This window comes from Dermacentor andersoni, chromosome 2, assembly GCF_023375885.2.
Source record: "Dermacentor andersoni chromosome 2, qqDerAnde1_hic_scaffold, whole genome shotgun sequence".
NCBI classification, from domain to species: domain Eukaryota; kingdom Metazoa; phylum Arthropoda; class Arachnida; order Ixodida; family Ixodidae; genus Dermacentor; species Dermacentor andersoni.
Window position 1 is genome coordinate 86,224,865 of NC_092815.1, and position 27,480 is coordinate 86,252,344.

Sequence of the window (27,480 nt, forward strand, 5' to 3'; positions counted from 1 at the left end):
GTGTATCATGACCAGAGGGGCAAGCCCATAAATATTGCAATCCGCGAAATGCATTGTTGTGGTTGTGCTTGAAACCAAGGCGCCAGAAATAGTATACTGCGTTTAACATGCGAAATTGTGCAACAAATTTTTCCGTTAGCGCAGCACAGCTGCGTAGTTCAACTACAACAAGGACGAAAGCTTTACATGGAAGTTATACTCCTAATAGAAGAACAAACACCGCTCACTAATGTGTTTATGGGCTCGCTTTATCTACGTTGTTGTACGCTTAGCGAGAACCTTGAGAATTTTTTTCCTTCCTTTTGTTGTGAAGGCTTTAATGGGACGTGATAATGCATTTGAAGTGAAGTTGTAGGTTCATGTTCAGCTGTCCTATCTGCCCGATCAAAGATGACATAAAATGATAACGTCTGCTAAGGATGACACGACATATTCTTTGTTATATAAGCGTTAATGCTGACAAGCAACGTATAGCTGCTAGCAAAATAATTGCCAATTGTGATGCGACAGGTCATAAGATAACATTTCTCGCGAGCTGACGTTTCGCAAGCCAGCAAAATACTATATGAACATTATCTTTCTGAAGCATGTGAAGCTTAACGGGCAGCCCAAAGCAATTAGTAGAGCGGCTGCGGAAGCTTAGCCGGGCGGATGGCACAAGAATTGCGCAAATGTGGTTAGTCACGTGATATGCACATCTACAGATGCCTGCACATAAAGAAGCAGCCCGCACAATACGTTGACGCGAAGCACTCGTATAGCTTGCGTGCTCTTGTGACATATGCAAGCGCTATAAGAGAGCGAATAAGATTTAAGGAACATCCAAGCATTCTTTGTTTCTTTACTACAACTTTTCTTAAATGCCGCACATCAATAACTATCTTCTTCGACTTATTGCTTCGCTACCGCTCAGTAATAAATGTTCTAGCTGAGCCCTTCTTCGTTTCACGGTTGCGTCATTGCAAAGTTCAGAGCCTAGCGAAGTCTGCCATAGCGTGACGTCGTAAAACGGGCTGGAATAATATAAAATATGTAAAACTGTCTACTGCGACGTAAACGTGACGCATTACCGTGCGCAGGCTGACATATAGGGCTGTTAGAGGCGCGCTGCTATCACTAACGCAGAGCGCTAGAGTACACCCATCAGTTCAAATAAAGGCGGGAAAGTTGTTTCCACGATCGGGTTAAAAGGGTGGTCCCTAGTTTTGTAACTGTTCTGCATGTGCCAAAATATGACCACCCGTAAAACCGCTTCCAAAGCTAATTTAATCATTCGCTTTGTTTTGTGGTTTCGATAGCTAGCTAATCAATTATTGCATATCGGTGACTTAGTGGAAAAATTAAATTATGGGGTTTTACGTGCCAAAACCACTTTCTGATTATGAGGCACGCCGTAGTGGAGGACTCCGGAAATTTTGACCACCTGGGGTTCGTTAACGTGCACCTAAATCTAAGTACACGGGTGTTTTCGCATTTCGCCCCCATCGAAATGCGGCCGCCGTGGCCGGGATTCGATCCCGCGACCTCGTGGTCAGCAGCCCAACAGACTTAGTTGAAGGCCAACTGTAAACTCTAGGTGCATGTATGCACGCCTATTGAACTATTCATCACTTCGTGCAAGACGAGCCAGTAGCGAAAATCGTGGCTATAGGGGAATTGCAATAATTGAACGCCTCCACAGATTGCACCGCAAGACATCCGGCAAAGTTCTGAACTTCGTAAAATCAACATTCCCAAAATGCCCCCCCCCCCCCCCAAAAAAAAAAAAAAAAATTGTTTTGCTTGTTTCATAGAGTAGTTTCTAACATTACAAAATGTCTATCATTGGGTTAACGAGAGATCTGCAATCTCCGGGTAAAGAAGGAAAGAAAGAAAAAATTTACGCACGCAACATTTGTTTAAAGTGAAATTGATTTGTTAGCGAGCCGAGTGGCCTTAGTGTCCTGCAAAATTTTATGCAAGGGCATTATTACGTTGGATACTCAAATTACTGCTCATTTACTGCAAATAATCAGAATCAGCTCTTCTGCGTTTAGTAGAAGGTAGCATTAGACTTGTGTGGGGTATGCCGGATTCGTGATTTATCGATGACACGATGGTAAGCGTACTGGTCAAAAGATAGGCATGGGCATAACGTGACAGTCAAGAATAAGTTCTCTAAACACACGCCTGGCAGGTTTACGTCCAAGAGAAAATTCGCATATAAGTAGGGGTTTGTGAATAGTGATTCTTTAACCGGATCAAATACGAATTGAACAGCGCCAGATGGGAATCGAATCGATTCGAATGTCAATTAAAAAATTATTATAGGTTTTTACGTGCCAAAATCACGATATGATTATGAGACACGCAGTAGTAGGGGCATGCGGATTAATTTTGACCACTTGGGGTTCTTTAACGTACACCCAAATCTAAGTAATTTCGCCCCGTCCAAAGCGGTTGCTGTGGCCGGGATTTGATCCCATGACCTCGTGCTTAGCAGAGCAGCACCACAGTCATTAAGCAACCACAGCGGGTCAAATGAACTATCGAATACTTTTCGAGTAGTTTTCGAATAATGAACAGCCATCATCACAATTATTATTAGACGATGTTTCAATTCCAGTATTCTTAGCACGTTTCAGTCATTACCTGGTAGGTTATGAAGCGTTGTTTATTAAAAGCACAAATGAAGCATTAGGAGCAAAAAAGTAGTCTCTACGCAAGCACCACTCAGAGAGTGCCAGTGATCGCTGTACAGTCTGTAAGGTGTGGCTATCCTAAGTGACGTAGCCTGCAGCACTATACAAATTCTCATGTTTTGTGTCTATACTATATGCCCACGGGGGTGACAATTTACCGTACTTCCACTATTTATGAATAGTGAATATTCGATTCATTGTTCGAAAGTTTCGAATATTCGCACGCCCCTACCTATAAGCATCGATGAGCAAAGTTGCGGCACTTTAATTTCACAAAAAAAGCGTATGTGTTAAGGCGTATTTAAATGTGTATCGTCATACACATAGCTATTTCTCAAATATACAGCCTACCCTCACCTTGAACTACGGGAGAATTTATTTGGTTTATTGTGGGTTATGGTACAATGAGCTACTCCTAGATAACAACGTGGTTATACTATCGTTACGCGGAAACATCGCAACGACTTTGTCAACAAATTACAACGCTATCGTAAACTATCGGACTGATGAGCTTACGAGAGACATTTTACACTGTAGGTTTGAAGCTTGTCATACTCGAACGGTATTTCGTCGGGAAAAGGTTGCGAAGGTTGAATTTATTTACGTGCCACGGGCAATTTCATTAACCCACGATAAGCTCATCACTACCCCCCCCCCCCCCCCCCCCCCCGCCTCCATTTTACTTATGAATGGGGCCTTTGGCTATAATCTGTATGAAATCAGTTCACCATGAATGTGCAAGGACAAACTACTCGGCTTAATATAAGAGTACAAACTCGACTTTATATACCAATGACAAGGAATTACGGATATTAAGGGACATCAACTAGCTTCCTCTAGCTGCAATTAGTGGAAACAAGCGCGTCTTCTATGGGAAAGTACTGTTATCACGCATAGCTTATCATAGAAGTCATCACCTAATTATGTTAGAAAGAAAAAAGAAAATGTCCGAAGGAAAAGAAAGCCCGACACCACAAACGAGCGACGCCATGTCTCCTGTGGCCGAAAACCTGTTCCAAAATAAAGTACGACGTTTTATGCAGGGGAGTCTATCAAAACCGCCGTAATTTGGGGGCAATTTCGCGTTTCAAAAGCAATTTCACGCACCTACACACAAAAAAAAAATTTAAAAAGTACGGTGTCGATTACAATATTCCAAGGGTATTATAAACCTCAAGGACTCCACTATAACCTCGTCTTAACCGAACGTCTAATAATGACAAAGAAGTGGTTCTAAAATTTCTGCAGTCACAACACAGTCACGAACTCAAACGTAAAATGATAAATGAAAGCACGCTCGCGACCAAGCGCCATCGGTTCGACCCCGCGGAGCGCTTCCGACCAACGATAGAATTCGCTGATATTATGAAAGTGGGTGTGCTGGTTCAATCTGACTATCTTATGGCCTGTCAGCCTGTTTCGACCTCGCTCAAGGGTAAATGCGCTTGTTTCTAGCTGCAGTACACCGCGACGAAATTGAAATATAAGATCCTGCGCCGTTCTGCAACCTGAGCTTTTGTTCCAGCGCGATTATCATCGCTCCTAATTGCTTCATATCCATTTCCTCGGCGAGATGGAGGTCATGCTGCCAATTAAATGGCCTCTCCTTTCTCGGCTTTCCCAGAACAACAAAAAGGTATATGTACATATATCGGCAGGACGTTATCGTGTTTCATTGACGCTACGAAACATAGCTTGCTATGTAGCTTCCTACGAGAAGTGCTACTTACAAAACGTATTACGTAAACGAAAAGACAGCATGGTAAGTGACTCTTTTCATAAACCGAGCGCTTACACTGCTACGCCGTAAGTCGCTTTCCTTTTCTTCTTTTTTTTTCTTTTGTTTTTTGTTTACGACCTGCATGTTCCGTAATCACGTCCAAACACATTTCTTTGGGTCATGATTTTATTTAAGTTTCGTGGTTGTTATTGTTGTTATACAACTTATGAGGTGTTCAAGTAAATTCTTACTCAACTGATTTGATTAGGACTCTATGATTGTAATATTCGTTGTGTCTTTTGTTGCGTTGTTTTTTCTTCCAAAGCGTCTGAGCAGGGGGGTAGCCGGCGCCTCTGACAAACGCTAGCGTCTCATTACAATCACTTCGTTAAAAAGATAACACTGCACAAAGATCTGCACTTGACATAAAAGCGCCATCCACGATACGCAAGTTTGGCAAAAGCAGCAACCTTGATGAATTGGCAAGTTCAGTGAAGCAAAAATTAAAACTTACAAACAAAACCGCAGGCCGTTACCGTCGGAAAGGTACAGTGACGCAAAACGTTTCTCAGGAGGGCAAAGCCAGACAAAAAGCCACTCCAAATGAAGCAAACAGCCAGAAGCTGCCGCTTCCTGCTTTTTTCTCCAAATCTTGCGCGTGGATTTAGGCCAATTAAGCTTAAATGCCGTTCCTGCTCGATACGTCATCGCGCCTTCAAATCTTCCCGCGAACTGGGCGGCAGTATGAGAACGGTCAATTCTCACCTGGGCCACCTTCTCTCCGACGTGCTGCTTGAAGCTGTGCGACTGGACCTCCTTAAGGACCAGCTTGGAGGCGGTGGACGAGTGCGAGTTGTCCTTGCGGGGGTCTACCGTCACCTGACTGAGGGACGGGGACTTGGCCCGCGTCTGGCCCGTAAGAGTCGCAAAGCGGCCCAGGTCCGACTCGGACGACGCGTTCGGAAGCGCCCGGCTGCCCACGCTGTTGGCTGCACACGTAGAGCATGCGTGGAAAGCGAATATAACACCCTCTACGGTCAGCATGATACAGCGCTCACAAGTCTACGCTGCAGTAGGCGTCGATCCTGCCCAATTTCAGCTATCACCCCCCTTCGTACCTCTCGCGAGTTCCTCGCCTGCTTTACTGAGAGAGACGAAGGAAGTGGGAAAAGCGGGGACGTTTCGGTGAGGGAAAAGATTCGGGGAGGGAAAAGAGAGCATCATTGTCGTGAAATGCGCCAGAAGGAAGATTCTTTTTTTCTTTTTGTCAAAGTGCAAGCAGTAGCCAGCAGCACTATGCTACTTGCTGTTGGCTATGGGCACCACAACTACACTCATTAAAATCGGAGGGTGAAGGGGTGAAGGGGCGAAAGGAGGGAGTGTTCAACAGGCAACTCGATGCGTACTAGAGTCTTTATTGCCATCCTATGCAAGGCGTAATGTCATGCGATGTTTACGTTTATGCACTGCACTGTTCACAAGCTATGCCGAATAGGAAGCAACAGTTCGTGCGCATTGAAACCGTGAAACGTCAGCGCAGTGGTATAACGAGGACGAAGTCGATGTTTCTTGCTTGTCGGCAAAAAAATGGTGAGGAGACGTATACGCAGATAGAAGCACAGCGGGCAGGGCAGTGGTAAGGTTGACTATTACTCACCCTTTAATCTATTCTAGTATTTGGCCTATCGGAAACCGGCGTGAGCGCACGTGCTTTCGCCCACATGATTAGGCAAAACAGCAGCAGCCACGCTCAGCAAAATCCGGGAAGGCTCGCAAAGAAAGCTTCACTTTAAAAAATGGAAAGAGCTGAAGGCTTCAGTCTTGAACGAGCCGAGGCCGTGCATCATTCTAAGCAAAGCGAGACTTCTGGCGCTATTTTACGCACAGGTGCACAGGTCAGTATAGCCACTGCCAGATGCACTCAACACTCACTCAAGCGGTGTTCGCATGAAATCGGAAAAAAATAGCGTAGTGATGAAGGGACTCGTAGACAAACTACGAGGCATCCCGAACGTAAACTGCGCTCTATATGCAGATGACATCACCATCTAGAGCCCGGGAGGCTCCCTGGTAGACATGGAGCAGGCATTACAGCCTGCCCTGGATGCCACGGAAGAGTACCTACTAGACAAAGGTATGAAACTATCCTCCAAGAAATCGGAACTCTTACTATTTCGCAAGTCTTGCCAAGGAGTACGCTACCTAACTCCTCTAGCCGAACTTCCGATCGCACTACACACAAGATACGGACAACAGATTCCGCGAGTCAACCACATGCGCATTCTTGGGCTCCTAATCAAAGCCACCGAATACCATGGACACACGATCAAACGCTTAACCGCCAAAACCGAAAACATGCTCAGACTCATCCACAGACTCTCGGGGCGCAAGAAGGGTCTCTGCGAAGATAACCTTCTGCGAGTATACCACGCGTTCCTAATGAGCCACATTAATTACGTCGTCTCTGCCCACAACTGGACGAAAATAGAAAAGACAAAACTAAACACACCCATGCGCAAGAGTATCAAACAGGTCTTGGGCATTCCACAAAGAGAAAGTGCAGCAAAGGTTGACCAGCTAGGCATGCACAACAACATCGACGAAGAGATCGAGGCTCAGACTATGGCGCAAATACTCCGCCAATCCTCGTCCAAAGCCGGTAGACTAATCCTAAACGAAGCTAATGTCTCCCCATCTCCCTATCTCGAGCACGCCGTTACCCTACCGAGTGAAATTAGAGACAACTACAAGGTCTCACCATTTCCTAGAAACGTCCACCCACAACACAACGTGGGTATCGCGCCGGGCCGGCGCCCGCGCGATTCTCGACCGCACCGACGCGGATCGTGAAGACACCGCATTTGTGGACGTGGCCCAGTAAGGCAACACATCCACTTTCGCGAACCCGCCGTGGTTGCTCAGTGGCTATGGTGTTGGGCTGCTGAGCACGAGGTCGCGGGATCGAATCCCCGCCACGGCGGCCGCATTACGATGGGGGCGAAATGCGAAAACACCCGTGTACTTAGATTTAGGTGCACGTTAAAGAACCCCAGGTGGTCAAAATTTCCGGAGTCCTCCACTACGGCGTGCCTCATAATCAGAAATTGGTTTTGGCACGTAAAATCCCATAATTTAATTTAATTTTTTTCTACTTTCGCGATAGCAGTCGTGGACGGCAACGGAACGTTACGCTCATCCGCATCGGTTAAAACGACCACCAGCGATAAAGCAGAACAGATAGCCCTAGCCATCGCCATGGCAGACCCAACATTTACCCATATGCTCACGGACTCGCGTGTTGCAATTCGGGCTTACGAAAGCGGCAACGTATCTAAAGAAGTAGCGCGTATACTACTAGCGAGCTCAAAAGAGAGCAAACTACGTCTCTCCTGATTTCCCGCTCACATGGGGAAAGACATTCACCCGCAAAAACCAAACCTCAATTATACGGCCCACGACCATGCGCGAGAAGTTGCCCGCCGCGACGGTCCCAAGGCCTCCGAGGGGCTGGACATTCAGTTTAATGACCCGCGCTACTCACTTACCAAGAGATCACCTCCTACTATCGAAAAGGCAGAATCAAATAACCGCTCCCGCACACCAAACTCGAACGCGCGCAGGCGGCCGCATTTCGAATACTACAAATGGACCAACTCAGACATCCCGGCAAATTGCCCAGACTGCCCAGAACATTATTGCTCACTCTCGCACATGCTATGGCAATGTACCGCGTTGCCAAAGGGCCCTCTCTCCAGTGAGCCCGAATGGGAAAAAGCCCTCAAATCCCGGACGTCAAACTTCAACTCAAGGCCATCCAGGGGGCCCAAGAACTGGCGGAGCGTCACCACGTTCCCGTCTCGACTTGGGCGTCGCCTACGGTTTCGGCCCGAGGAGCTCCCCGCGTGGGATCTCCAACGGCTTAAAACTCCTCAGGACCTCAATAAAGTTCTTGACTGACTGATTGGAGTTACTCTGAGGAGTCGGAAACCAGCTGTTTGGTACCTTGTAAGTGCGGGAGGAGGTTTACCTTAAAGTCCTACATAGTTGGCTTGTTCATTGCAATGTCAGTTCATGCGGACTGCCGTTGCAGCCCAATACTCATGTTCCTAAGCAACGTGGGTTTGCGCTTCCTTTAGAGACTCTCACCATCCATGGTAGCTTAGTGGCTATGGCGTTGCGCTGCTAAGCACGAGGTTGCGGGATCAAATCCCGGCGGCGGCGGCTACATGTACATGGGGCCGAAATGCAAGAACACCTGTGTCCCATGCATTTGCGGCACGTCAAAGACCCATGGCGGCCAAAATTATTCCTGAGTACCCCCCTACGGTGTGCCTCATAATAAAATCATGGTTTTTGGCACGTAAAACCCCACCATTCAGTTGAGTTAGTAAGACACTAATTGGGGCGACGCTTCAACACAGTGCGAGACTGCGGAAGTCGTGCTTCATTTTCAACCACATCGTAATCCTTCTCATCAACCTGCCCTTTAGAAAAGTGCCAAGCTGGCTTTCCCGCAATGATCGTCACTCCAAGTATGGTTGCCCGCACAAAAAATTATGCACCACCCGTCATCCCCGTGCTGGATGAAACGTCGCACTGACGACATGCCCAGACGCTAGCGCCATATTTCCTCCTGGTGTACCTCGTTCGAAACTCCAGAGAAAGAACGTCGTTCAATTATTTGGGCCACGGCCAGCGCCGCCGCGCCCTGTCCCGGGATCAAGCGCCTTGCGACGTGCATTCGCGTAAATAGTGCGTCACAGTATAGTCGCGCGCTCACCGGACGAGAAACAGCGAGCGCCCAGGGCAAGCAAACGTATATCGTCTACGGGCTGCCGCAGCAGCGTCATGAAACGTTTAATACTCCGAAACACCGCCGATGCTAGGGAGAGGAGGAAAGGGCTAAAGAACGGGGGCGTGTTGCTTAACGCATGCGCCACCGAAGCGAGCTTTAGGGAGGTTGTTTTAGCGGATGCGCAACTAGAAGTATGCCTACAAAGATGCAAGTCGCAATCATGAAAACGAGTGGTCCCACTGCGCCTTCACAACTAACGAATTCTAAAGACGCGTCTTCCTTTTTTTTTTTTTAAGTGAAAAACATACCTCATGCGGGAACAGCGAAGCAAACTGGGATTCAGGAGTCGGCGCTACCCAGAAAGCTTGCTACAATATCGCGGCTCGAAGTATCCCGGACTACTGATGCTGAACAAGACGTATGTGTTTGTGAACAAAAGCGCTGTCAATTATTATATAAAACAATTTCGTCGCTGTTGGTATATGCTTATTGACTGCGTAGCAAGAGATAATTAAAATTACACCTTCGGATTGACAACATTATGATACGCTACAACGCAATTACCCCCGCACAATGCAATAACCACACCTAAAGTCATTTAGGACTTTCAAAGCAGCCGTAAATCCTCATCCTTGCAAGCTAAAGTCGTTGTTTGCTTCATGCATAACAACCTTGCAACGTGTAGTTTTCATTCGGACATCAAATTTCGAAAGCGCATTTGCCACAAGTTCTCTTATACGAGGCAGTGGCAACCACGTTGGTTATTTATTTATTTATTTATTTATTTATTTATTTGTTTGTTTGTTTGTTTGTTTGTTTGTTTGTTTGTTTGTTTGTTTGTTTGTTAGCTAGTCGATCATATGTATTCCGAAGTTGCTAGGAGGGCCTCTAGTTCTACTTTCCCTGTGAGGCGAAGTCCCAGCTTTTAAGAATTTCTCAAAAGCGTGGCAGAGCTCATCTCACGACGACTGTCGATGGTAACGCGATTAGCTTTCGGACAATGTAGCGACACTGCATTTCTCAAGCCAAGCTTATTTAGCATCTCCAGTGGTCACTCTGAGACTTCCATTGCTTCAGCTATATGCGATATAATATACTTCGGTATCGTTTCTATTTGCTATGGCGCTCGCTTGGCAAGGTCGGACATGAGCATGGTGGCATGACGAAAACTGCGTGACACCGACGCAGTGACGACAATGGAATGACGTCAATGCAACGACAAAGGCGGTGCGGCGACTGCGGCATGACGACAGTGAGATGACGATTGCTAAATGATTACGTTAGCATAACGATGGCAGCGGGACGACGACGAGTGTTAGACGACATTGGCGTGACGACGAAGGTATGACGATAACCGCATGACGCAGCTGTAATCAGCACGATGGGACGACCACGACAGCATGACGACTACAGTATAACAACCGATGAACGAGCGCGCCTGTCTGACGGCGAGACGCAGTGAATACGAACACACGAAAGCGGCGGCATAATCACGACTGAATAACGAAGAAAAAATGACCTCGATCGATAGACGAAGGCAGTACGACGACGGCGGCATGACGACAATGGGATGACTTTACTAAAGTCATGATGATAGTAAAACGACAGCGTGACGACAATAGTACGATTACGACTGTGCGACGACGACGGCATGATGAGAGTCGGATGCTGAATTTACAGTGACGACGATGGACCGACCGCGACGGTAGCACTACCGCAGAACAAGGAATCCATGAATACGACGGTATGACGACAATGGCGTGATGACGACTGTATCACGAACCCTATATGGCGATGATAGTGTTACGACGATGGCATGATGACGAGATTCAAAGGATGAGGCAGGAGTGACGATGACCCTGACGGCATGAAGACGACGCGAAACGACGACGATGGCATGACAACGTCGGTGTAATCACGATTGAATTACGACGCCGCTATTAGGACAAAATGATGAAGTATTCACGTCGATGGAACGACGAAGGTGGCATGACGACGATGGCATAACGACAATGGAATAACGTTATTGAAGTGATGACGATAGAAAAACGAAAGCACGACGCTGACGGCATAAGGACGATCGTATGACGACTGTGTGACGATAATGGCATGGGGACGATGACGTGACGACAGTGGGAGGAGGAAATTAGAACGACGACGATGGAACGACTACTACGGCACCACGACGACAGCATGACAACTGTATGATGACGGCAGAATGACGACGATGTCATGACAACTGTATGAGGGCAATGAATGATGACGACTGTATGACGACTATTCTACGACGACGACTGTATTACCATTCCTGTATGACGACGCTGGCATGAGAAGAGTCGGATCCCAAAGCGGCAGTGACGAAGATGGAACGACCACGACGGCATCACGATGGCTGTGAAACAGCAAATGAAATATGACTGTATGACGACGACTGGGTGACGACGACACCATGACGAAGGTCAGATTACGAAGCTGGGATGATGTCTATTAAATGACCACAACGGCATCATAACCACGAGCACATACGTAGTGACCCAAGTGGTCGACAACTTGGGGCTCTAAGTCGGCGTAAGATTAGATAGATAGATAGATAGATAGATAGATAGATAGATAGATAGATAGATAGATAGATAGATAGATAGATAGATAGATAGATATATAGATATATAGATAGATAGATAGATAGATAGATAGATAGATAGATAGATAGATAGATAGATAGATAGATAGATAGATAGATCTCAATATGTTCAAGTGGACAAACTTCCTATCGCATTAAAGCAACGCTGGCTACAGGATCACAAAAAGATAACACGAGCGTCCCAAGAAACCAACACCATTATCAAATACCTTTATCCTGATAAGCGCATAGTTCATTGAAGAACCCGCGATGATTAGAGCACTGCAATGGCCCGTGCCAGCGATAGTTGAATGAATATAGGTATGCGTGTAAACCGCGTACCGGTGCGGTGCAGCGGAGCCCCTTTGTCCATGGCGCGCTGTTCGTAGGGCGCCAACACGGCGACCGCTCTGGTCGGCCGCGTCACCACGGTGGTGGTTGGCTGCTGCTCGGCCGTGTCCGTGGAGGACACGACCAGGGCACGCATGGACTCCGGCGCCGCATCGTCCCCTTCAGTGGCCGTGGACTTGGAGAGCGCGAACGACGTCCTCCGGCTGCCCGGCATCCGCAGTCGCAGGGACCGGCTCCGACCCGCTGCCCGGGCTGCGACGGTCGAGTACGGGTCAAAGACGAGACACTCACTTGAGAGCCCGCTGAACATGGGTCAGGTTTAGAAACAGGTACAGCAAGGAACTTGCGTATACGCTTAGCGCAAACCCTGAATGTAGCTCCATTTTCAGCTGTGCTTACAAGCCGAACTCTTTTGGACACAGTTTAGACAGAGTACGCACGGCACAGTACGCAGACACAGTCCGGAAACTTTGGGTACGCTGCTTCTAGAACCGTCTGTTGAAATGTGGGAAATGTCACAGGGTCATGGAACGAAATCTCAAATTGCACAGACCATGCACTGTCACTTGTTGAACTCAATGAACAAGTGGACGCTGAGTCGCTTGGTTCTTTATTATAAGTACAAGAAAAAGAAACAAAGAAGATGCGGCAAATGTTAAAAAAGAAGAAGGAAGCTCAGCGCTCTGAAGTATTCGCATTAAAACCGCCGTGACAGCAACATGCACCAGCAAAGATGAAACAGCGAAATCCTATAACGCCGCGAAGGCAGAATAGGCTTGCCGGCAGACAGAACCCGACAGCGCACTTCATTGCGAAATGTAATAACAACCGCCATAGGCACCGACTACGGGTGGGCTCCGGAGCCCTAGCCCCCTCCAGAGTTCTCCGGGGTGGGGGCAGAGCCTTCCCCTCGGCGATGCTCTCCCCCCTCCCCCCACCTCTACCCCACTCTAACACACACCTAAAGTGCCATTACCAGAGCTTTGTCACCCACCTCATTTAAGGTTTCTTTTGACTTTCCTCGACCCTTTCGCTGGGAATATTATTAGGGCTAATAGCTTACTACATTATTGTTGGCGCGGACGTGCATGGTTTTTAATTCACACTTTCGCTTTATTTTTGCAAATCCTGACAACAGGACGACAAGCACATTAAAGCCCTAGCGAGGGCTGCCTCATCCGTATTTTCTCACTTCGACATTGTTTTAAATTTCCACTGTAAACACAGTGCGCATACATATTATATTTAAATATACATACAGGACAAAGTTTATTATATTTCTGAAAAATATGGGGGTAGCCAGTAATAAATTATTCCTAAAAGTGCGGATAGCCTATGCCTAGAGAACGAATATGTTGCTGTATGTTCACCACGCTTCAAATTGCTTTGCGTGCTTTTTTCACGATGAAAAAAAAAAGGAACTGTATACTTCAGTGACCCCACTGGCGGAGTCTTTTATCAACGCCGTGCGAAATGCACGTGAATGACGTGTCCCAGTATTGATTCTCTTTACAGTAAGCAATGTCAACGAGTCATGAAAGAAACATTTCTAATCATTTTTGGCATTTATTAGGGATGGAAACATCGTCACTTGCATGCAAAGGTCATAAATATATACAAGGTGTCCTAATTAACCATCATGCACAAAGATATTGATACAAGGCAGAAACATTTAAACAACGCGCGCAGGTTCGTGCGCCCCCTCAAGACGACAACGGAGTATTGAAGGAAAAGGACGAAGTAATGGCACGTGTTTTCGCCGCACGCACTCGCATCGCAGGTGGCCGTTGTCGGCGTCTACAAGAAGAAGACGAGGTGAAGCGACGCTCGAGAGAGAAGAAGAAGGCCTTCCTGATCTCCCGTTTAGAACGCGGCAGTGTTTTTTCATTTACCCCAGGGCACAAGTTCGCCCACAATAAATAGTTGTATCTGGGTTTCCTTAACTGTCCGTTACATTTCTGGTGGAGGTGCTGGGTAATGATTTCCAGCCCAATTCGAGTTGGAGAAAGCAGCCCGGAACCACGCCATCTCAGACCCAACGAGCTTACGCCCGTCCACCAGCGCACGAGCCGTCGCCTACGTGGTGAGCCGCCCGAGTTTCCTCTTTTGCCGGAGCAGACTATAACAGCAGCAGCAGACAATACAGAAATGACATCTCAGACAGCCTCAACCCGCATCGTGGTTGATCAGCCGCGAACGCCCGAGCCTTTTCACGGCGACACCTTCGAAGACGCCGAGGACTGGTTGGAAGGCTTCGAGCGCGTCGCTGACTACAACGGATGGGACGAAAACCGGAAGCTCCGCAACGTTTACTTCGCGTTGCAAGACTGTGCGCGAACGTGGTTTGAAAACCACGAAGCTGTCCTCCGGTCGTGGGATGACTTCCGACGGGAGCTGTTGGCCACGTATCCGAGCACAGACCGCCGGGAAAGAGCTGAAGCCGCTTTGCAAGCAAGAAGCCAGCGAAACAACGAAAGCGTGGCAATGTATCTCGAAGATATGTCCCGCTTATTCCGCCGAGCCGACCCGAGCATGAGCGAGGACAAGAAGCTTCGGCACCTGATGCGCGGCGTGAAGCAGGAGCTTTTTGCTGGTCTGGTTCGCAGCCCTCCACGCACCGTCGCCGAATTCCGCTCCGAGGCGACAACTATGGAAAGGACTCTTCAACAGCGTGCGAGACTCTACAACCGCGATACGAACATCGCCTCTGTGGATGCGATGCCGGCAATGTTCGGGAACAGCGTCGAGGTCTTACGAGAACTCATAAGGTCTGTGGTTCGAGAAGAGCTCCAGAGGCAACAGCGGAACAACGGCCCCACAGAGGTCTCTTCGTTAGCAGAAGTGGTTCGCGAAGAAGTGAGACAAGCCGTCCGCGAACAGCACCCACCAGCACAGCCGCAAGCGTCGTCACCGGTACGGCCGACGGTATCGTACGCCGAGGTACTCAGAGGATCTCCAGGACGTACCTTCGTCGCGGCAACTGCGCAGGTACCTGAACCTCGGTTCTTGCCGTCTCCGCCGGAGACGAGATACCGGAAAGCTGACATATGGCGCACTCCTGATAGAATCCCGCTGTGCTACCACTGCGGCGAAGCTGGTCATCTCTACAGGATGTGCGAATACCGCAGAGCGGGACTTCGGGGGTTTTCCATAAACGCTCCTTGCCCAAGAAACGGTGAACGCCCTTTCGAGATCCAGGAGTATTTGTCAACGCGCCAAAGCCCGCAGACTTCACAGCAACACCAACCTCGGTCAACAGTGCCGCTGAGGTATCGATCACCGAGCCCGCGTCCATCCTCAAGCTCCCCAAGGCGACGCCCCCAAAGCCCACGTCGGGAAAACTAATGCCGGCGACCTGTGGAGGTGAGGCCGCTGTCGACGCACGAACGGAGCCTCCAGCGCTGATTCTGAAATATAACGACGGACGCGAGAGCAGTTGCGAAAAGAGTGACGTAGCTTCCGATTTATGTGTGTTTATAGACGGCTGCGAAATTACTGCTTTAGTAGACACAGGCGCAGACCATTCCGTTATGAGCAAAGTACTTGCCAGAAGACTGAAAAAAGTGCTGACTCCTTGGAGAGGACCGCAAATTCGAACCGCCGGTGGACACCTTATCAACCCGGTGGGCAGGTGCACTTCTAGAATCGGAATACGCGGCTTTACATACGTCGCCAGTTTCATTGTGCTATCAGAATGCTCAAGGGATGTAATTATTGGAATGGACTTTTTGCAGGCGAACGGTGCAGTTATCAACTTGCAGGAATCCTGTGTGTCGTTCTCAACGAAGCACGCCATCGCGACGTTCGAGAGTGAAGAACGATTCGATGCGCTTCAGATTATAGACGACGACGTCACGATACCCCCAAGATCCAGCATAGCTGTCGCCGTAAGAAGCACCGTATTCAGCGACTATGAAGGAATAGCCGACAGTAACACTGGGCTCTTACTCGAAAAAGGGATCTGTATGGCAAGGGGCCTTGTTCGGCTGCGTGACGGGTGTTCAAATGTCTTCCTGACTAATTTTGGAAATGAAGTTCAGCATGTTGCGAAGGGAACCGTCATTGCCCGCCTTAACGATTATGAACAAATTACGGATTTGAGCTCTTCCGATGGTGCACTACTGGAGTCTGACAACGTAGACTCCATACTCGCATCCGTCCACATCGAAGAAGCACTATCACCGAGCCAGAAGCAGCAAATAGAGAACCTTGTACGAGAATTCGCCTCATGTTTCTCAACGACATCGAAAGTCCAGAGAACATCCATCGCCAGACACCGCATTATTGTCGACGAAGCTGTGAGGCCCATTTGCCAGCATCCCTACCGAGTGTCACCGAAGGAGAGAGAGGTCATCAGCAAACAAGTCGAAGAAATGCTTCGAGACGACGTAATTCAACCATCGACCAGCCCATGGGCTTCGCCTGTAGTGCTGGTAAAGAAAAAGGATCAGACCTTGCGCTTCTGCGTTGATTATCGGAAGCTAAACGTCGTCACAAAGCGGGATGTCTATCCACTTCCGAGGATCGATGACACCCTCGATAGACTACGGGATGCGAAATTCTTTTCCTCTCTCGACCTCAAAAGCGGATACTGGCAAATAGAAGTGGACGAACGGGATCGTGAGAAGACAGCATTCGTGACACCAGACGGACTATACGAATTCAAGGTACTTCCGTTCGGCCTCTGTTCCGCACCTGCCACCTTTCAGCGGACTATGGACACTGTGCTCTCCGGGTTAAAGTGGCAGTCCTGTCTGGTTTATCTCGACGATGTCGTGATTTTTTCTACCACCTTTGCTCAGCATGTGGAACGACTAAGGACTGTGCTCAAAGCTATTAGTTCAGCAGGGCTGACGATAAAGCCACAAAAATGTCACTTCGGCTTCCATGAGCTCCTTTTCCTCGGCCATGTGATTAGCTCCGAAGGCATCCGTCCTGACCCTGAGAAGACCGCAGCAGTAGAAAAGTTTCCTAGACCAACCAACAAAAAGGCCATTAGGCGATTCCTAGGACTTTGTGCCTATTACAGACGTTTCGTCAAAAACTTTTCGAAGATTGCCGAGCCGTTAACGCGATTAACGAAAGAAGATATGCCTTTCGTATGGCACAGTGAACAAGAAGATGCGTTCAATGAGCTGCGACGGCGACTTCAAAACCACCCGGTCCTTGCGCACTTTGATGAGGAAGCGGAAACAGACATCCACACAGACGCCAGCAATTTAGGACTTGGTGCCGTCCTCGTTCAATGGCAAAACGGAGAGGAAAGAGTGATTGCATACGCTAGCCGCACTCTTTCGAGGGCTGAAACCAACTATTCAGCCACCGAAAAAGAATGCCTCGCAGTAATATGGGCCATAGGAAAATTCCGACCATACTTATACGGTAGACCGTTCCGAGCAATCAGTGACCATCACTCATTGTGCTGGCTTGCAAACCTGAAAGATCCGTCTGGACGACTTGCTAGATGGAGTCTGAGGCTGCAGGAATACGACATAACGGTCGTGTACAAGTCAGGTCGCAAGCACAGTGACGCTGATTGTTTATCACGTGCTCCGGTCGAATCTGCTCCTGTGAAAGATGGAGACGAATTTTCGTTTCTTGGAGCCGTGACCACATCTGAGATGGCCAAACACCAGCAGTCTGACGCTGAGTTGCTTCTACTCATCAGGCACCTCGAGGGACACCACGTCCATGTTCCGCGAGTTTTCTGCCGGGGATTGTCATCGTATGTGATGAGAAATGGCGTCCTGTACAAAAGAAATTTTGAGCACAGCACAGAGAAATTTCTACTCGTTGTTCCTTCAGCTTTGCGATCGGAAATCTTAGAAGCCTGTCACGATGACCCATCAGCAGGACACCTCGGAGTGAGCAGAACCTTCGCCCGAATTCATGCTAAATACTACTGGCCAAAGCTATTGAATTCAGTGCAGCATTATGTACGAACATGTCGGGATTGCCAAAGACGCAAAACGCCTCCATTAAAACCCGCAGGCCTCCTTCAACCAATAGAACCCCCAGGAGCCCCGTTCGAACAAGTAGGAATGGACTTGCTTGGTCCTTTTCCGACATCGTCATCGGGGAAACGATGGATTGTAGTAGCGACTGATTACCTAACGCGATATGCCGAGACATCCTCTCTAATCAGTGCAACGGCCGTTGAAGTGGCTGAATTCTTTGTCACCAAGATAGTATTACGACACGGTGCCCCTGCAATTATTATCACGGACCGAGGAACTTCGTTCACAGCCGATTTGACGCAATCCATCATGAAATTGACTCATACCAGCCACAGGAAAACAACTGCCTATCATCCTCAAACAAATGGGTTAACCGAGCGATTGAACAGGACGCTGACCGATATGTTGTCAATTTACGTAGACTTAGAGCACCGTACATGGGACAAGATCCTACCCTATGCAACATTCGCCTACAATACCGCATTGCAAGAAACCACTCAAGTAACGCCATTCCAACTTGTTTTTGGTCGAACAGTTACCACACCCTTGGATGCAATGCTGCCTGTCAGCGACAGTACAGAACAGAACCCTGACATCAGTGACTTTACACAGAGGGCCGAAGAAGCACGTCAGCTGGCGCGACATCGCATTCAACAAAGGCAGCGCATCGACGCGGACCGTTACAACCTGCGACGAAGGGAAGTCGAGTATGCACCAGGTGACAGAGTATGGGTGTGGACCCCCGTGCGGACGCGCGGCCTGTCCGAAAAGCTTTTGCGCCGTTACTTCGGCCCTTACCGAGTACTTCGCCGCATCAGTCCCCTGAACTACGAAGTTACGCCAGAAGGACAAGTGAGCTCATCACGATGCCGGCGTCGCACAGAAACTGTACATGTGGTCAGACTGAAGCCATATTATGACAGGCAGTGATTATTCGACCAAACATCTTTTCTGTGCCATATACCACTTTAGTGTGGACAACTGCTTGTGAACAATTTCGTCGCTTTACGCATCGGGACGATGCGTTTTGGAGGGGGGATAATGATACAAGGCAGAAACATTTAAACAACGCGCGCAGGTTCGTGCGCCCCCTCAAGACGACAACGGAGTATTGAAGGAAAAGGACGAAGTAATGGCACGTGTTTTCGCCGCACGCACTCGCATCGCAGGTGGCCGTTGTCGGCGTCTACAAGAAGAAGACGAGGTGAAGCGACGCTCGAGAGAGAAGAAGAAGGCCTTCCTGATCTCCCGTTTAGAACGCGGCAGTGTTTTTTCATTTACCCCAGGGCACAAGTTCGCCCACAATAAATTGCAATACGTTACTTAATGCGTTAAATGCGTTAGGAAAACCTAGTGCATATTGTTTGCAGTACAGTGGTGTAGCTGCCAGTAATTTTTTCGTTACTGGGATTTCATTAGGTAATTTTAATCAATTATCTAACTGGAGACGTACTATCCTAATTATCAAAGTGTCAATGAGGCATTTGTAGGCACAACCAATGGACATCTAACTGCGGTATTTTCAGCGATGTACTAATTGCGTACTGATTTTTTTTTTCGACTGATCAATAAACCCCGCGAAATATGGAGAATACCGCGTGACTGCGCTCCCACCCAGATCCTAAAGCAGCGCCCTCGAACAGGCTCCTTCTCACTTATCCAGAACGAAATAAAGGAAATAAAGAAAAGCATGGTGTTGAAGCTAGTGCCTTATCTGCCCGCCCCGGCCGAAGTAACACGTCGCCTTTGGTGTTAGTTGGAAACAACCTGTGATAGCTGTTGTCTTGGCATAGACAACGTGCACGGATGTATTTTTTTTTTTTTTTTTGCCACTAGAACTATCACCACAAAAGGGAATTGACAACGTCAGTGCAAAGGTTTAAAGGCACGTTTTGCTTCGTCCCAGTCGCCATGTCTTTCTCTAATGAGCAGAAGGTAAACATAATCCTTGCCTTGGGAGCTGCAAATGGCAACAAGAGGAATGCCACAAATATGTATCAGTCATGGAAGTATGGCGGCAAACCAAACGCATTGACTACCATCAGAAATTATGAAAACCTGAGACAAACCGGCAGCTTCAAGAAGCAGCGGCAGAGGACTCCACCTTTGAGTCCTAGCGTACACGCACGGATTTTCTAGCATTTATGGCTCCAAACCCTCATGCTAGCGTGCGGGACGTGGCCGCCCAGGTACCAATTTCCATGTCATTAGTTTACAAGATTCTAAATGACGGCCTTTCACCCGTACCATCTTAACCAGCATCAATGCTTGGAAGATAGGGACCTGCAGAATCGTCTAGATTTCTCGAATTGGGTCTTCACAAAAGCCGATGAGTCACCGGACTTTTTGAGCAACATCATGTGCACAGATGAAGCCAATTTTCGCAGAAATGCCTAGGTAAATTTTCATAATGGTTACTATTGGAGGGACTCCAATCCACAGTGCGTAAAGCGCATTCGGCACCAGTACCAGCGGTCGCTCAATGTGTGGTTCGGAATTCACTTCGGTGCTATAAACGGTCCCATCGTCTTCGATAACGCACTGACTGGACAGCATTAGGTGAACGAAATTCTTGAAGGATCGGTGTATGAGGTTCTCAGCGAAGTTCCGCTGACACGCCTTCCACTTCTGTGGTATCAGCACACAGCAGCATCCGAGCATGAAACTGGCTGGATGCGACTTTTCATGCGCAATGGATTGGAAGGCACGGGCCTGTGAATTGGCCGGCTAGGTCACCTGACCGCTCTCCACTCGATTTCATTCTTTGGGGTTATGTCGCGGATCGTGCTTACATGATCGAAACGGATGTCAGATTAGCTCAAGACAAGGATAACGGATATCTGCCGTATAATTCGAGCGTCTGTCATCAAGAAAGCCACTAAAGGTATGATAAAGCAAACTCAGTACTTCGTAGCTGCAGAAGGAGACCTATTGAAACAAGTCCTCTAGGTAGCAGCTGGTGTTCAGCGGCGCTTACGAATTCATAGGTTATAAGGACCCACTGAAATTTGATGTTTTCTTTGTTTTTTTTTTGTCTTCTTTCTTTTTTTGGTGCAGACATCCTTATGTCAATTCGGTTCATTTAAAAGTGGCATATGTACTTTCTTGAACGCATCGATTTTGCCTTTTCTCTACACGTGGGTCGCTTTGCGGTTTGTTTATTTCCATTTTATTTTTTATTTTTTTTGACACGAACATGTTTTTACAGCACGTATACACTTCCATGAAAAATAAAACGCTCACTGTAATTCGGCTTTGGTCCGAAGCAAGTTTATGGTGCGAAGTATAGCTTCGCGCGCACTCTTTCGATTCGGTGCGAGCAAAACCGCGATGTTGAGACATTTTATGCCTATTTGCTTTACGCATTTTGTGCGTGGTCAGAAGGGGGCTTCGGCCGCGTTATCAAGGGGCTTTTCTTATCGATGTTATCAGTGGGTCTTGAGGGACGGATAGTAAGTGTGACGTAGAAATGAAAGGAAGGAATGGGGAACCAGCGCTGACCACATAGCTACGGCAGTTTGAGTGCGTAACTAAAATATGATGACGCCGTCCGGTAGGGAGGACACGAGGATGGCACGGCATGTCTAGGAATAACGGACGCGCGCCTTTATCAGTGTTTGCCAAGCCCGATGCGCCCAGCCAAGTTCTGTCCATGGCCATGCGGGTTGCGAGGAGCGCATGCGCTGTTGCGTTCTACCACGTTGGTGCCCAGGGAGATCAGTTGCTGGACGCATGCGCTTCAAGATGAGCGGTGAATTTGGTGATGCAAACTCGTAGCATGCGCTACTGTAAACTGCGCCCACCACTCGCCAGGCTGTGTGTTACGGCGCTGCAGTCGGCGCGCGAAATTTCAGCGGCGGTTGCCCATAGCAACGAAGCCGAGAAACCTGCTGTTGGTGCGCCTTGCGTACCATTATCAAGGTTATGCGCTGTCTCTTCGGCTTTGCGACAGCCAACGCAGTTGCTTTCAATAAGCTTATTTGAGGGCGCTGCTTTATGATGCGGGAGGGAGCGCATTCACGTGATATTTTTTTCATATTTCCTGAGGTTTGTTTGCCAGTTGGAAAAAATTGTACGCGGTTAGTACGTCGCTGAAAACATCGCAGTTAGATGTCATAGGGGGTGCCTACAAATGCCTCATTGACACTTTGAACATTAGGACAGCACTTCTCGAACTACATAATCAATTGCAATTACCGAACTAAATATCAGTAACAAAGTATTACTGGCGGGTACTCCATCGTACTGGAAACAATATGCACTAGTTTTTCTTCGACTAACGCAACTGTTTGTTTTTTAAATCTTGGTGAATGATAGTTGTGGAACACTGTATAATTCACTCAGTAACCGAAATGAGGCCAAGCCGGACTGACTCGAAATCAGAAACAACAGCAGTCGTGCGCGGCAGCGCTTATACTCGAACTCCCAGAAAAAGAAAAGAGAGAGAAGAGAGAGAGAGAGGGGCTGCAGTTTCGCCGGAAAGGCAAAGCAGTATTAGTGATAGGCAAGTATGCGGCAATTACACGAAAGGAAGATTACACCACCGAGAGCACTCAGGCTGTGAAATTGAACTGTCTTCTACTGTGAGGTCTTGTATATACTCATATAACGCCGTCACTTTGGAGATCAATTCTTCGAGCTCAGGCGAAGTTTCTTCAAGTGCAAGAGATATATTGTACGTTATACGACCCAAAGCGAAATCTGGGCTACGGGATGGTTTCGTTTAAATCTTGGTCTCCTGATGATTTCGGGTGGTTTCGGCTTAATTTTGGCCAATGGTGTGGCGTAACGGTCTCCAAATTTCAATGCGGGAGCTTTCTTGCATTGCAGCCACAGCTGGCAGGACTCGAACCGGCGCGCTTGTGCTCGACTGCTAAATTCGCAGTGATAGCGGCGAGAGCTTGGCATGTGTGGCCTGATGGCGCGTGCGATTCTACGTTTACATCGACTAGTCGTGCCACCTACCATGTCTGACCAGTTTCCTACCGATTCCAACGGAATACAACAAGTTTCGACAGTCGGGGTTGTCTTCATTCCGGTGCGTCCCAGACGAACCAGATTCCCTTGGCGCGCATGCGTTTCCCACTCAAAGCATGTTTTACACAACTTGGCCGAAAACACTCAGCGCGACAGGAATCCGATAAGGACTTGCGATACGCCAGAACGATGGATGCACCAACTGTTTCAGCCTATCCGATTGCTGGAAGGACTGATTGTACGTGAGTTAGTACGCCTACTCGCACCATACGCCGAGCGTTTTACGCACAACGGACAGTGCAGAAGAAATTGCACTATCTAGCGCAGCCTCGCCGAAAAGCTTTGTTAGGTCGCTTTGCCTCGTGTCATGGCTACGGCCGTATAACCTTGGGACTTTCGGAGACACGCGGGAAGCCCGCCCCCCCTTGCCTGCGTCCTATTACCTGTCGTCCGGGCGCGCACGCTAATCGGCTGCCTGCGCCGCAACGGCGGGGCACACGCTCATCGGCTTCGTCGGCGTTCGTATCCACAAGAGAGCGTCACGCAAGCTGGGAGTCCGTACATAGTGAAGGCTAATGGGACACAGCGTTAAAGGGACTCCCGGGCCGGCAGTAGACAGCATCAATAGCGAAGCTGCGTGCCTGTCTGTCCGGTTGCTTTGATGTTCATCGTCAATCATCCCCCATCATAGGGCAATTAGGTACGCTCGGCAGATCAAACGGCTTTATTGCCGCAGTTTATGAAATTACAAATATCAGTTTGAAGTGTTATTAACTCCCACATGTTCTAACCTCCTCTCTCTCTACCTGACAACACGGCCTCTATCATTTCTTATTATATCGCTCGTAGCGTTGTCGCTGTTCTTCATAAAAGCCACATTGTCGATGTTCCGCAGTCCACAGGTACTGCAAGTGGCAACTGCGACTTCGAGGAGATGAACAGGCATCACCTCCCTGACTGCTCTCGCTGAAGTGCGCCTAGAAATGAGCTCTCGACAGCGCCAAATAGAATGGGCCAACACCATTTGTCAGAGTAGATAATACTACGTCGCTGATCCAGGCCTTCCTGAGCACAGTGAGCCTTAATCGAATGGCTGCACTTCTTGTGCACATGTATGCTTTGTGACAGACCTTGAGTTGTTACGTTCTGTATCACATTTAGTTAATTTCATCATGCTTACTTCATTCTCGCTCCCATTTATTCCATATGAAACTGCCTTTACATCGTTACGCCAGCACAGAGTTCCCAGCCGATGCTTACAGTGGCTAAACTCCCTGTTTTCCCCCCTCTTCTGATTCCTCTGTCTCCAATGTGGCGCGTCACAACACATTATAGATAGGCCGCATAGATAGACCGAACAGATTGCTTTTATACTTAGCTTTTTCAATAATATTGTTAACCTGATATTAATAAAATGTTATATACAACAGCTCCGACCAAACTTTGCACTCTGGAGTGCCCATAATAACTCTCGCAGTTTTCATCATACGGATTGATACTGGCATGAATAGTATTTAGACAGAACAGCCAGATTTACTTCACTACTCTATATCGCATTATTTGTTGGTAAAGAGAAATTTTTCTTGAAAGACATAGACGAGTCTGCGCGTCCTCCCGGAATGTGTGAAAAGTTCAAAGATCGGGCTACCTACAAACCAGAGGCATTGTCGAGTGCTGGACCCATGCTGCACAAGGAGCAGGCTCTGACAGAGCATATAGAGCGTCTAGTATTTGACCAAGAAAGGCCTGACGTGATATATTTGAAATCTCGCTTGACGGTCAAGCAATCGACATGTTTCTCTTTGGCTTCCGCTACCACAGTGGCGCTGCACACATCATTACTCATTGATACGGAACAGAGGTAAAAGGTGCCAAAATAATTGTGAACACTTTTAACAATATCTCATGCGCTGCAAATGCCAAATGCCGATCGAGATTATTCCGCCAGCAACGGTTTCCTTGCATAAAGATATTTTACACGCTCCGCATTTTTTTCCTTTCTTTCTTTATTTTTTTCTATATGGCGTACGACCGCAGCGCGTTGCGGCAGGCCATTCTTTATGTATAGTTTGTTCCGCGCGTTACCCTTCCCTGGTTCTTCTTTTCTTTCTTCTCGTGCCCTTCCCATCAAACGTACCGACCAGCGAAGCTGTGTATGCGGGCCCCTTAATGGCGAACTGCACCTCCGCCGCGGGTCGGCCAGGCACTGCACTATCTTCGGGATCGGCCCACGTACGGGGAGCGCTCAACGCCTGCTTCACCTCCGCCGCGGGTCGGCCCGGCATTACACTATCTCCGCGATCGACCCACGTGTTTGCTTTTGCTTACTACGCCAACGGCACGAAAATTTCCTTGGACGGTAGAGGTATACAGATTCGCTGTAAAAGCTGGTAACCGCAGTCTGCCAAGAAGCCGACTTTGGCAACTGTCGCATCACGCGGACAGTCCTAGGAGTCTGGCTCTGTGTCGAGACGAGCCAGCATTTCTGCTGACACATGAACACAAACACTGCCATAGAGAGCCACTGACCGCAGGTCCTGACCAGCGCCTGCGGCAGTGGCGCCAGGTCCCCTCCAGCTGCCGCCACTCCTAGGCTCCCGGTGGCCTCCTCGTCGGCCTTGTAAGGCGCGTCGGTGACATCCTCGAAGTTGACGATGAACATGCAGATGTCGCCGTCCTCGTTCCTGATGGGCGCCACCACCTGGCTGCACAGGAACTTGGACCCTGCGCCGTAACACAGAGAGAGAGAGCGAAGCTGCATTCAAAGCAGATTGTAGATATATTACCGCAGGCCCTCGTTTTCCAGATAGATAGATAGATAGATAGATAGATAGATAGATAGATAGATAGATAGATAGATAGATAGATAGATAGATAGATAGATAGATAGATAGATAGATAGATAGATAGATAGATAGATAGATAGATAGATAGATAGATAGATAGATAGATAGATAGATAGATAGATAGATAGATAGATAGATAGATAGATAGATAGATAGATAGATAGATAGATAGATAGATAGATAGATAGATAGATAGATAGATAGATAGATAGATAGATAGATAGATAGATAGATAGATAGATAGATAGATAGATAGATAGATAGATAGATAGATAGATAGATAGATAGATAGATAGATAGATAGATAGATAGATAGATAGATAGATAGATAGATAGATAGATAGATAGATAGATAGATAGATAGATAGATAGATAGATAGATAGATAGATAGATAGATAGATAGATAGATAGATAGATAGATAGATAGATAGATAGATAGATAGATAGATAGATTGATTGTTTGATTAGAAAGAGAGGAAGGAAAGGCGCCGCAAATGCTTGCCCGTGCGCGCACAGCATCATGAAGTCAAAGGCGTTCGTAGAGCTCCGTCGTTTGCAGAAAGCATAAAATTGTTGCAGCTTCCTTGTTGGCCAGCGATAGGCGGGGACAGCATTCTAGTAACGTCTGCTTTAACGGTAGGGTACGGTCGTGTCGTGCGAGAGCATTGGAAAGGGATTGTCTTTGTAAATCAAGGGCGAAAGATAAAATTTCTCACTCAACTATGATACACAATACGTGGGCTCAAGCCGCAGATATTGAAAAAAAGAGACATCTACAACGTATCATTAAGCGCTATTTTTCTTAGTAAGGCAAAAGCGATTTCGCTCCGCGCAGTGATAAAGCGGCACTTCCCCCACGCGGACCTGAGGAAGCATCCCGCGGTGGAAAACAACCACAAACATTGGCCACCATGCCGAACAAAATAAGGTGAGCAATTTCGCCGGCTTTTGGCACCACAATGTTGATATTCTATTGACTGACAAAAAACGCTGACTAGCCGAAGTTGTCACTAAAAGATGCTCCCTGTGCAATTTTCAATGAGAAATTACCGCTGTGAGTTTGCGTCGCCTAGCTGCACACGATATCTTCTTCTTTATTTTCCTTTTTTTGGAAGCCTTGTTGGATTGCGCTTGCCTGCACATGCCGCCTTCGCCATTTTTTAATTTTACTGCGTGTTGCCCTGTGTATCAGGTTCTCTAACGCAGTGGCTTGGGATATTGTTGGCTAAGTTCCCTACTCAAAACATCAAAACATCTCAGAGACGTGGAGTGATGAGCAGACAACACAGATGCTCTCCGGAATCTCTGTCAGTGGAAAATCTGTGCATGAGTTGTCCAAGATAGCAGGCATTTAGGCTTCTCTGCTTCGTTTTATGCTATGGTTAATGACTTTTCACATTAGGCACGAATGCGCCCACAAAGCAATATTACCGAGCTGTACCCCAGGGACCATGACTTGAACGATCTACACATTGCAGAAGATATGTTGCATATCGTGTCAGGGTACATCCTAAATTGTGAGTTGTGTGACC

General features: G+C 47.8%; 1 protein-coding gene and 1 long non-coding RNA gene across 16 annotated transcripts in view; one reads left to right on the forward strand and one right to left on the reverse strand.

Moving 5' to 3' along the window:
- sei (potassium voltage-gated channel seizure) overlaps positions 1 to 27,480 on the reverse strand; it is a 343,569-nt gene that overhangs the window by 152,868 nt on the left and 163,221 nt on the right. For 14 of the 15 annotated variants that reach the window (XM_055076847.1, XM_055076849.1, XM_055076848.1 and 11 more), the window contains exons 3-5: positions 25,631 to 25,825; positions 12,159 to 12,419; positions 5,167 to 5,390 (exon numbers count right to left, since the gene is read on the reverse strand). In XM_055076847.1, coding sequence (XP_054932822.1) covers positions 5,167 to 5,390; positions 12,159 to 12,419; positions 25,631 to 25,825 — 680 coding nt within the window. The remainder of the gene's footprint in view (positions 1 to 5,166; positions 5,391 to 12,158; positions 12,420 to 25,630; positions 25,826 to 27,480) is intronic. The other variant, XM_055076850.1, reaches the window with a different exon arrangement.
- LOC129387625 (uncharacterized) overlaps positions 1 to 27,480 on the forward strand; it is a 149,764-nt gene that overhangs the window by 830 nt on the left and 121,454 nt on the right. Inside the window, exons 2-3 of the long non-coding RNA XR_008614803.2 lie at positions 6,437 to 6,535; positions 26,784 to 26,876. This is a non-coding gene — a long non-coding RNA (uncharacterized lncRNA). The remainder of the gene's footprint in view (positions 1 to 6,436; positions 6,536 to 26,783; positions 26,877 to 27,480) is intronic.